Below are 9,930 nucleotides of genomic sequence, written 5' to 3'. Positions count from 1 at the left end.
TTTTGCAAGGTACAAAGGGGAGGTCCGTTGACAAGCAAGGAACTTAGTGAAATTCGAGACATGTTGGCGTCTTTCATCACCTTTAATTTGTAAATGTCACTTCTATTTGAATTTAGATTTTGTTAACTTTTAACTACATTATTAATTAGTATAGTTTGTAAATATGACACTTTTTTTTTGTTTGAGGAATTGTAAATATGACACTTCATTGTATTGTATTTGGGATTATTAATATCTATGTATTGTTGTTATTATTTCAATTTAGAAATTATTATTATTATTTTTAATATTATATTAATAATAATATTAATAATAATTATTATTGTTATTATAATATATTATAATAATGGTAGAATTAATGCAGGATGTACAGGTTTTTTTTTATTATTATTATTATTGGTATTAATATTATTACTTATTGCCAAAAAAAAAAACAGTTAAAGGCACCGATTAACCGGTGCCAATTATATGTAAAAAAAAAAAAAAAGCACGCCAGGTAACTTTTAGCACCGGTTAACCGGTGCCAAAAAGTTTAATTCGCACCGGTTAACCGGTGTGAAATCTTAGAATTGGCACCAGTTTTGAACCGGTAGGAATGCTTCTGTTTTTTGGCATCCCCCAAATCTGGACCGATTCAAAACCGGTGCTAAAGGGGGGTTTTGAACCGGTGCTCATTTACATTTTTCGCCTAGTGTCATGTGGTCCTCATCGATATGAAATATTCCCAATGGGGAAACATTATTATTAGGCTTAGCCGCTTAGGCGTGGGAATTTTCCCACATCTACTAGATCTTGAATCTTGTGTTTCAAAGCAAAGTAGCGTTCAATATCATGTCCAACACCCCTATGATAAGTAGGGGTGAGCAAACCGGGTACCCGGTCAAAATTTTAAGATCCAAACCCGGAATTGGTTGGGACCGGGTCCTAAAATTTGGAATCGGAATTGGAACCGGTACAATCGGGTCCTAAAATTTAGGAATTGGAATTGGTTCCACCGGGTACCGGTTCCGATTCCGGGTACCCAGTTATATATATAAGTGTTGAAATATAATACAATCATAATATTTTTTTTGGTTTATTTTTACTTTTAGCGTTTAATACTTATATTTTTATATACATTAAGCTATTTTCTTACATTAAATATTAATATTATTTTTTTTATTTTACTAATTAGTTACATTCAACATATTTTTGTTTTTTTAAATATATTTTGTACAATATATGTTGGGTAACCGGTATAGTAGAGCGAGAGAAAAATCTAGAAGTTTTAGGATTTTGTTTGATAGTGGGTTGAGAGTTTTATAAGCAATTGGGCTTAGAAATTAAAATGGGTTGTACATAACACTTTAGTTTCTTAAAAACACAAACAATCCACATACTATATCATATACAACCGGGTACCCAGTGGGTACCGGGTCCAAAATTTTAGGATTTGGAACCGGAACCGGTTACAACCGGATCCGAAATTTTGGACCCAGTCCCGGAACCGGTGAGACCAGTTCTGGGTCCGGACCCGGCGGGTCCTAACCAGTTCCGGGTCCGGTACCAGGTACCCTAGATCTTTGCTCACCCCTAATGATAAGTATAATAAGCATTGTCATCCCATTGAGGATTTCTTCTTTCTATGGGAGGAGGAGGCGTTCGCCCAGTTGGTGAGAGTAATCCTTTTTCATTTAATTTTTCTAACAATTCTTTATAAGCTAAAGGGAATTGCGTGAATTTTCTTTCTCTTGTCCACCTTTTTCGAGGATCGTTATTATTATATTGTGTGGACGTTGCAAAAACATCAATAGAGGATGAAGTGTTATCATTCCCCTTCTTGTAGTTGTTCTTAGGTTGATGATGATGAGGCTTGCTTGCCTTTTCTTTGGCAAGATCATTTTCAATCCTAGTGGCCACGGAATAGACTTTTTGAAAAGTATCTAGACCAAGGTAGCATAGATGCTTGTTGTACTTTTCATGACAATTGTCAATGAATTTTTTTACTAACTCGAGTTCGGGCGACCTTTGGGCAAGGTGAGCCGCTTTTTCTAGCCATATACCATAGAAAGCAAGGAAACCTTCATCGTCGCCTTGCTTAAGCATTTCAAGTTCACGCAAAGTTGATTTGAACTCTACGTTACTCTCATATTGGGCGATGAAAGCCGAAAACTACATCTTCCCATGTGTTTTTGAATTTGGCATCTAGCCCATAGTACCACTCTCTTGCGACTGGGTCTAGAGATAAAGGGAATGTCAAAGCATAGAGCTTAGGATCAACTCCATTTAGAGCCATGGTGCCAGTAAAACTCATTAGATGATTTTTTTGGTTATTGGTCACCTTAAATATTGGCAAGTCTGTAGCTACAAACTTTTTAGGAAAAGTAAGTCCCACAGGAGGAGCAAACTTTTCTGCGTCAAAGTACTTGTTCCCCATAGTAGAGCGAAGGACAAATTTCTCTAACTTCTTCTCTCGTTCGGCTAAAGCATCCATTTTTTTGTTTTATGGCTAATGCCTCGGCCTCTTTCCTTTCGACCTTTTCAAATTTCTTGTTTCTTCTAGCCTCAGCTTCTTGATCCTTTTCCTCTCTCATGCGAATAATCTCTTCTTGGATTTGTTCAATGGTTGACATTGTTGGACTAGGATGAGTTGAAAAAGGGAGATGGTTCGAAAGGGGTGGATTGTATGATGGTAAACGTAGAATGCGAGTGCCCGGGTGTCTTCGTTCCCAAGCTTGGTAACCAGCCCTAAAGGAAGTACGAGAAGTTAAGAAAACTGACACGCTTGCTTTGAGAAAAGAAAAGAAAAGAAAGTGAAAGGAACAAAAAAAGACGCAAATTACGTTCAAAGAGACATCATCGCCTTTCAACAATTCATAAATAACGATATTGTTTGGACGATCCAATAGTTCACGAAGAATCAAAATGGTCTCGCAGCAGAAGGCGCGCGCAGCCCTAGAACTTGCGCAGGGCGTGGTTATGATGATTCTGATGCTAGATTTGTTGGTGATGATGATGATGATATCAACAATGAAGGTGAATTCGAGGATATCGTAAACGAAAATGAAGGTAAATTGGTTAATCGATTATCTTTTCATTTGTTAATTTGTGGATTATTTCATAATCAAAGGAAATTGGTGTGCTTTTTTTTTTTTTTTTTTGGGAATTATTTTCAAAGGTTGAAGATGATGTTCTTCTAATTATGATGAATGTTCCTTTATCATGCATTCAATTTGTTAATTGTAATGGAATATGTTTTTTTAAGCCCAATTAATATGTTCTTTGAGTCTAAACTATAGTTCTTTACATTACAAATTATCTTCTTTAAGGTATAATGTTCTTTGTGTTTCAATAATATGAACTATGTTCTTTTTACTTGAATAATATAATATGGTCTTCTATGTTCATGTTCGTTTGTTTTAACTCTTATGTTCTTTTGGATATTGAGTGATATAGTACATATTATTTTAAAATTAGTTTTTACGTCATTTTTAATTATTAAACTATTCATCTTCAATACTATTTATTAAATTTATATTTTTTTTATGTTAACAACATTAAATAAGTGTGTACATTTTTTTTTCAGGATCACGATGGTTGATGGAGATATTCTTTTTGGACATCATATATTGATGATTGGTTTTCAGATCCAACGAACATCTAAAACATTTACAAAGAACATGATTATATTATGTAATAAACACTACTTGAATTAAAATATTTAAATTTAACAAGGATGGTGCAAACAAAAATTTAAAGAACATTTTCACAATAAGCAATAGATATTATCTGACACTAAATGTACATTACAATTACAGTTAGAGAACATGGACATTTAAAATATTTTATCAAAAGATCTAATAAAGATCATAATTAATAGTGGACATATGGAAGAAAAATAGTGCTAATAATTAATTGTACTTTACATACAAAAATAAAGTACATCATATTTTCTGATAAAGAACATTATAAAAATATATATAAAGAACATCACCAGAATTACACATGACCATTATTATTATAACGAATATTATTATAATTACATAAAAAAATTGTTGAAAGAATATGATTGATTTTGGTAGAGATTTTTTAAATTTAAGAAAATCAAATAAAATATTGGTAACTGAAATTTTAAATATGAAAATGAATTTTTGAATTTAAATTTTGAATTTGAATTTTAAAAATAAAATCTTGGAATATTTTGAAGAAAATAATTTTGGAAAAAATATTATTCTGGAATCTTAATTTTTTTGAAAAGATTGTATCAATCAATGCAATCACAATTAATGTGGGATTTGGTTGATTTCTTTCTGAAATTTAATGAATATACCTAAAAATCTCGCGTTCTTCCTAATTCTAAACAATATTCATCATTTTTTTTTGTTTTTTTTTGTTTTATTTTTTTTATTTTTTATTTTTTTTTGAGGTTTTAATGCGACCTGCGTTTAATGAAGAAAGGGGTGTCGTTTTGGGCCGGGTGCACCATGCACCCGGGTGTAGGAATTAGGAAATGATTGTGAATTCTAATCAATAAATAAACAACTTTAGGGGAAAAAAATATAAATACTCTCGTGTAGTAAATCATTACATGTCGCAAATCATAATAATATTTTCTATTATAGTTATAAATGTTTGTGTGAAAAGGTGAATCAAATCTTTTATATTAATAGTAATTATCTTTGTTATTGACATATATAATAAATTATTTTCGTATAAGATTTTATTCTACAATTTTTTTTTTTTTAAGGACACACCAAGAATTGACACGTGTCATTTGGTGTGTCTTTTAGTATACAATATAAATATATATATATATATATATATATATATATATATATATATATATATATATTATTGATATTTAAAATATGTTTACTCAAAATCTTTAAATAGCCTACCTGTCTTATAATTAGACGATCATATAAAGATTCGCCCCATTTATTTATCAGACCCACATTTTATAACTATGGCGGGTCATGGCTTTTAAAGGCCTCCATTCCTATTTCCTATCTCTCTGAGTTATTTTATTGAAGCGCACTCAACGTTCTCCATTGAAGCGTTCTCCGTTGAATCTAATTATTGTATACCCCATTGAAGCAGCTTCTAAGGTAAGTTGTTTGTTGTTGTTATCATCACATCAATTTCATAATCTAGGGTTTATATTTGATCTAATCTAATTTAATTATCAGTGCTTTAAGTTTAGGGTTCGTAAATTCTTAGATTATGAAACATCATATCCAAAAGAAAAGAAAATTATGAGCGTAATTTGATTATTGAATCAAATATCCCTAAAATTATGTATTTTTGGAGATAATTGAATATGAAATTAAATCTCTTTTTCCTGGGCCTAGGGCGGCCGCCCCTCCTGCCCTGCCTGGAATGAATAAAGGAGGTGGTGGAGGTGGACCTACAGCCACTGCTGCTGCTGCAGCCACACAGAAGCAGAAGGCTCTTTTGCAGAGAGTTGAAACTGATGTTTCCAATCTTGTTGACAATTTCACTGTTCTTGTCAATGTTTCCCGGGTCTGTCTTCACCTCCTTTTTATGTACAGTAGTAATTTGTGGATTTTATTTAACATATACTGTTGATTAGTTTCGAGATATGCATGCTTAGTTTCAGCTTGAGTAATCTTAGCTGTGCTTTGCCTGATTTGGGTGACTGTCAATTTTTTGTTTAATTTAAGACTATTTTATTTCAAGTGTGAACCAAACATTAATTTTATAAAAAAATTCAGAGGTTGCTTCAAATACATGAAGGCTTTAGTATGTAAATTTCAATCTATGCTTCCCTGTTTTGGGGTTTTCATTCAAATATGTTGCATATCAATTTGTGAACCAAAAGGTTCCCATGAAAGGGGTGTTTGGTTCAAGTAACTTAGGTATAAGGTATGGGTTAAGAATAGGTAAAACCTATACCTTGTGTTTGTTTAACAAGATACCAATTTCCAAACTCATACCTTAAACACACAAAGTATGGGTTTAGAAACCAAAGGGGGAAGAGGGGTATGGCTCATACGAAGTACCATACTTTCAGGTATCATATAAAAAGAAGTGTTCATTTCCCAACAAAACCTAACACACAGTATTAAGTATCACGTCCCAATCCCATATCACTCCAATCTCATTCCTGATTCCAAACCCATACCACTCAAACCAAACTGCTGCTGCTTCTTTACATAGTAATGAAATGTGGTCATTTTTCAGGATGACTGCTTCTGCAGTGGCATAAGTCAGAACCTTTACTACTTTTTAATTGGATAAGACTTTCTTTTTTAATTTTCTCAATTAGCTTATATCATGCCTGCTTTGTAAAGTTAATCTGTACCTGATAGAAGCGTCATGCTTGTTAAAATCATCCAGCATTCACTATTAAACATGAAAGCTATGCCTAAATTTCACTTTCCTTTTGAAGTGCTAACAATGTGTCATTAGCTATGTCATTAGTAAGGCACTGTTATTAGTATCTATTGAAGTCTCTGAATCACTTAAATTTGTAGGTAAATGATCCACCCGTCAGAAATCAACAAGAAGCTTTCATGATGGAAGTGCGTGCAGCCAGGATGGTGAGAGCATAATCTTATTATCTTAGTTATATGCAGTACAATATTAAGGCACAAGGCTTAAGCCTACTGTCTGTCTCCAAATTTCTTTGTGTTGCAATGTTGTCTAGAACTTGTAATTTTTCAATATATTGCCAGCATTTTCCCAGCTGCATGGCTGTTAATGACTATGTTGCTTTAGATTAGTGTTGCTATGGAAATCTATCCAAGTTGTACTTTGTCCCATAGTTCCTCCATTCCATTTGTGGTGGTGGTGGTTGGGGGGGGGGGGCACGAGAGTTAAGAAAACGGTTATAAGGTGAGAACCAGAAAAACCATCTGAATTACCCATAGAAACCCAGGTGAGAAAGGAACTTAAGAAGATTTCTTAGGTTGTGTTGGATATTTATATTGTGATAGGAGACTATTTGTGAAAATTCCTAAAAAAAAAATAAAAAATACATTGCTATAATTTTAGAATATAAGATTTTAAGATGGCAATCAGCAGCCTTTTTTTTTTTTTTTTTTTTTTAAGAAGGTGGCAATCAGCAGCTGATTGTTCAAGTTTTACTTGTACTGAGTTCAGCTTATTGTTATACTGAGTTCAGCTTATTGTTCCTTTTTTCTCCTCTATATTGATCAATATTTTCACCTAGCATAATCTTCATATGCGAAATTTGTTGTATCCCTTTATTCAATTACAGTTTTGTTCCTGCTGCTTGAGCTTGATAAGTGCATGAGTCTAACATAACCTGACTTGCATTTGACAAAAGAATTATGACTATCTATTGCATAACACATATGTTAACAATTTGCTCTTTCGTACTTAATAGACTTCATGATAATCTTCCTGTTTGAGGTATCGGTCTACTTTGAGATTTGAGAATGACCTCTTGTTTTGCTTCCTTGTAATCTATATTTTTTGCTGTGAGATCCTGGGACTCGACCACTAGCACCTACTATATTTTATTATCTTTTGGCCTAAGGCATTTGAAAGACTAGTTAGAAACCTTGATAACTGCTGGGTGATGAGCAATTTGTTGCCATATTCAGAGTGTATATATATTATTGTCATCATGACTTCAATTCTCGAATTCAATTTGGGATCACAGAACTACATTCGCAAGCATGTCGGGCAATGCAGAGGGTTTGCAGCCTACAATCTCAGGGACCCAGTTACAGTAAGCACAAAAACCTTTATAATGGGGTCATCCTGATGCGGTGACATGGTTGTGATTTAATACCAAGATTATCATTATACGTTATCTCATATAATCTCGATCCCTAAGTTTATTTATTTTTTTTAGCAAGTACTAGTTCTCTTGAGTGGAAATCTCTGTTGTAAGAAACACAGCGAAGAAAGTTGCCTAGTTCTCTCCTGGAAAAAACTGTAATTAAGAAACTATCTGGTAGATAGTCTGTCTTTTTCTTCCCCATTTTTTCTCGTCCCTGAACTTCATTGAATTGCCACTCGATTCCTTTGTCTCTGTATACATATTTTTTCAGGTACAATGTCTCTGTTATTCTGTATACATCTTCATTGTCTTTATTCCACTTGTATGTTTTTGGTTGATTAACAGGTCCAAGCAGCCGACTCATTGTTAAAGTTGGTGTCAGAATTGAAGCAGACTGCTATCTTTTCTGGATTTGCATCGCTCAATGACCATGTAGAACAACGTATTGGCGAATTCAATAAGCTGACAGAAAAAACAGACGTTACTTTGGGTAGAGTTGGGGAAGAGGCAGCAGCTAGTCTCAAAGAACTTGAATCTCATTTCTATTCTTCTTCAGAGAAGGCCTGCGCAGCTAGCCAACCTTCATCACCTTGAGGTGTGCAGTCTAATCTATCTGACTGTTAAAAAGATGTTTAGATATATGTAAAACTTGATTTCTATTATTTGATTGTCTTTCGGGTGATTTAAGGTACAACACTCCACAGTTTTAACTAGGTTTTTTCAAAGGTCGTTTGGGTGGGGGCTATTTGTAATGTAGACTATGTAGCTGTCGATATCAAGCTAGCAGATACTTAGAGCCCCCTGTCGTGTATATGCAGTGATCGAGAACAAGTCTAGGTTTGTCTGCAGAAGAGAATTATTGCTATGTAGGATCTTGCAAAATTCATTCCAAGAGTTGTTTCGGAATACTATTTTCTCTTGAATTTTAACAAGAGATTATATATATGGTTATGTGCATTGGAGATTGTGAAAAAAGATTTTTAAAAATAAACATGGGATTGAATGACTGAGAGGAGTATTCACATACGGGGCATTCTTTAAAAAAAAAATAATAATAATAAGGAAAAATTGACAAGATTAATTCCAACTTTGCTTCATTCGTCAAATAATCCTAACTTTTGATTATTTTTTAATAATCCTAACTTTATACCCTATTAATTTTAAATAGTCCCTAGTGACTTGAAACCGGCTAAACAGGTTAACATTTGTAAATTAGAATTATTTGCACACGTGTCACCACGTGATTGGTAAACAATTTTTTTTTTTAATTGAAATAAATAGTCAGTCAGCCACCCCTTCCCCTCACCTGCTTACCCAACCCCGCCGGCTCTTGGCGAACCCCACCATCCCGGCGACCCACCTATCCTATCCTGGCGAACCTCACTTCGCTCGTCGATTTTTGAATTTGACTATTATACAAATTAGATAGATGTTCCAGTTTGCAATGATGATTGAAGAAATTTAAAAAATTCAGAATTACAATTGTAGAACATCCTGTGAAAGTTAATCAATTTGTGTACTTGTCAAATGTATTTACTCGCTTTCTTAAACCCCCTAAAAAAATTCAATTAGAGGGAAAAAAATAATACCCCAAGGAGCAAAAAGAGGGAAAACTATGTTTCCTTATGGAAAGCTGAAGACATATTTGATGGAAAAAATTATGTTTACATCTTGAGATCTCGGCAAATACAAGTAGATTGTGATTTTGATTACGGTGTAGGCTGACTGAATATGGAAGGGGTGGTCGGAATCGGGGAAGGGAAGGGTGGGGGTGGCCGGATTCCAGGATGGAAGGGTAGAGGTGGCAGGGCCTGATAGGATGGGTTTGGGTTTTGGTATTTTTTAATTTGGTTTGATTTTTTTTTTTTTAGATCAACCATAGGTTGACACATGTCTAGTAACTTGTTATAACTAGTTGGATGACCGATTGAGACCATTGTAAGCAAATTCATATCATAATAATAATAATCCGGATTATTTTGAGCAAATGAGACAAAGTTGGGATTATTTTAGTCAATTTATCCTGATAATAATAATAATATAAATATGCAAGGTAGACTTACTCAATTTTCTGCTGAATAACCCTTAGCACTCCTAAGAATAAAGTTTCCTTGAACAATTGACAAATAGCATTCGGGGTGTAACTGAGCCAATCAAGCATTGTAAGCCCTAAATTT

General features: G+C 33.7%; 1 protein-coding gene across 2 annotated transcripts; it reads left to right on the top strand.

The window, feature by feature from the left end:
* Positions 1 to 4,938: 4,938 nt before the first annotated feature.
* On the top strand, positions 4,939 to 8,728 carry LOC110729641 (mediator of RNA polymerase II transcription subunit 22a-like). 2 transcript variants are annotated; one of them, XM_021909416.1, is made up of 5 exons: positions 4,939 to 5,087; positions 5,331 to 5,502; positions 6,477 to 6,542; positions 7,631 to 7,699; positions 8,099 to 8,728. In XM_021909416.1, exons 2-5 carry the CDS (start codon positions 5,359 to 5,361, stop codon positions 8,345 to 8,347), a joined length of 528 nt encoding a protein of 175 aa, XP_021765108.1. In that variant the 5' UTR covers positions 4,939 to 5,087; positions 5,331 to 5,358; the 3' UTR covers positions 8,348 to 8,728. The 2 variants fall into 2 exon arrangements, with proteins under 2 accessions (XP_021765108.1, XP_021765113.1); XM_021909421.1 differs by lacking the exon at positions 7,631 to 7,699 and having other exon boundaries at positions 8,099 to 8,414.
* The last annotated feature ends 1,202 nt before the right edge of the window (positions 8,729 to 9,930 follow it).

The sequence above is a fragment of the Chenopodium quinoa genome, unplaced genomic scaffold (genome assembly GCF_001683475.1).
Source record: "Chenopodium quinoa cultivar QQ74 unplaced genomic scaffold, ASM168347v1, whole genome shotgun sequence".
NCBI lineage: Eukaryota > Viridiplantae > Streptophyta > Magnoliopsida > Caryophyllales > Amaranthaceae > Chenopodium > Chenopodium quinoa.
This window is presented reverse-complemented; position numbering and strand designations above follow the sequence as displayed.

Excerpts from the sequence above, each read along its gene's own strand:
- LOC110729641 (XM_021909416.1), top strand. The coding sequence starts at position 5,359 with ATGAATAAAGGAGGTGGTGGAGGTGGACCTACAGCCACTGCTGCTGCT. Across the intron at positions 5,503-6,476 it reads TTCTTGTCAATGTTTCCCGG|GTAAATGATCCACCCGTCAG; the intron begins GTCTGTCTTCAC and ends TTAAATTTGTAG. Across the intron at positions 7,700-8,098 it reads ATCTCAGGGACCCAGTTACA|GTCCAAGCAGCCGACTCATT; the intron begins GTAAGCACAAAA and ends GTTGATTAACAG.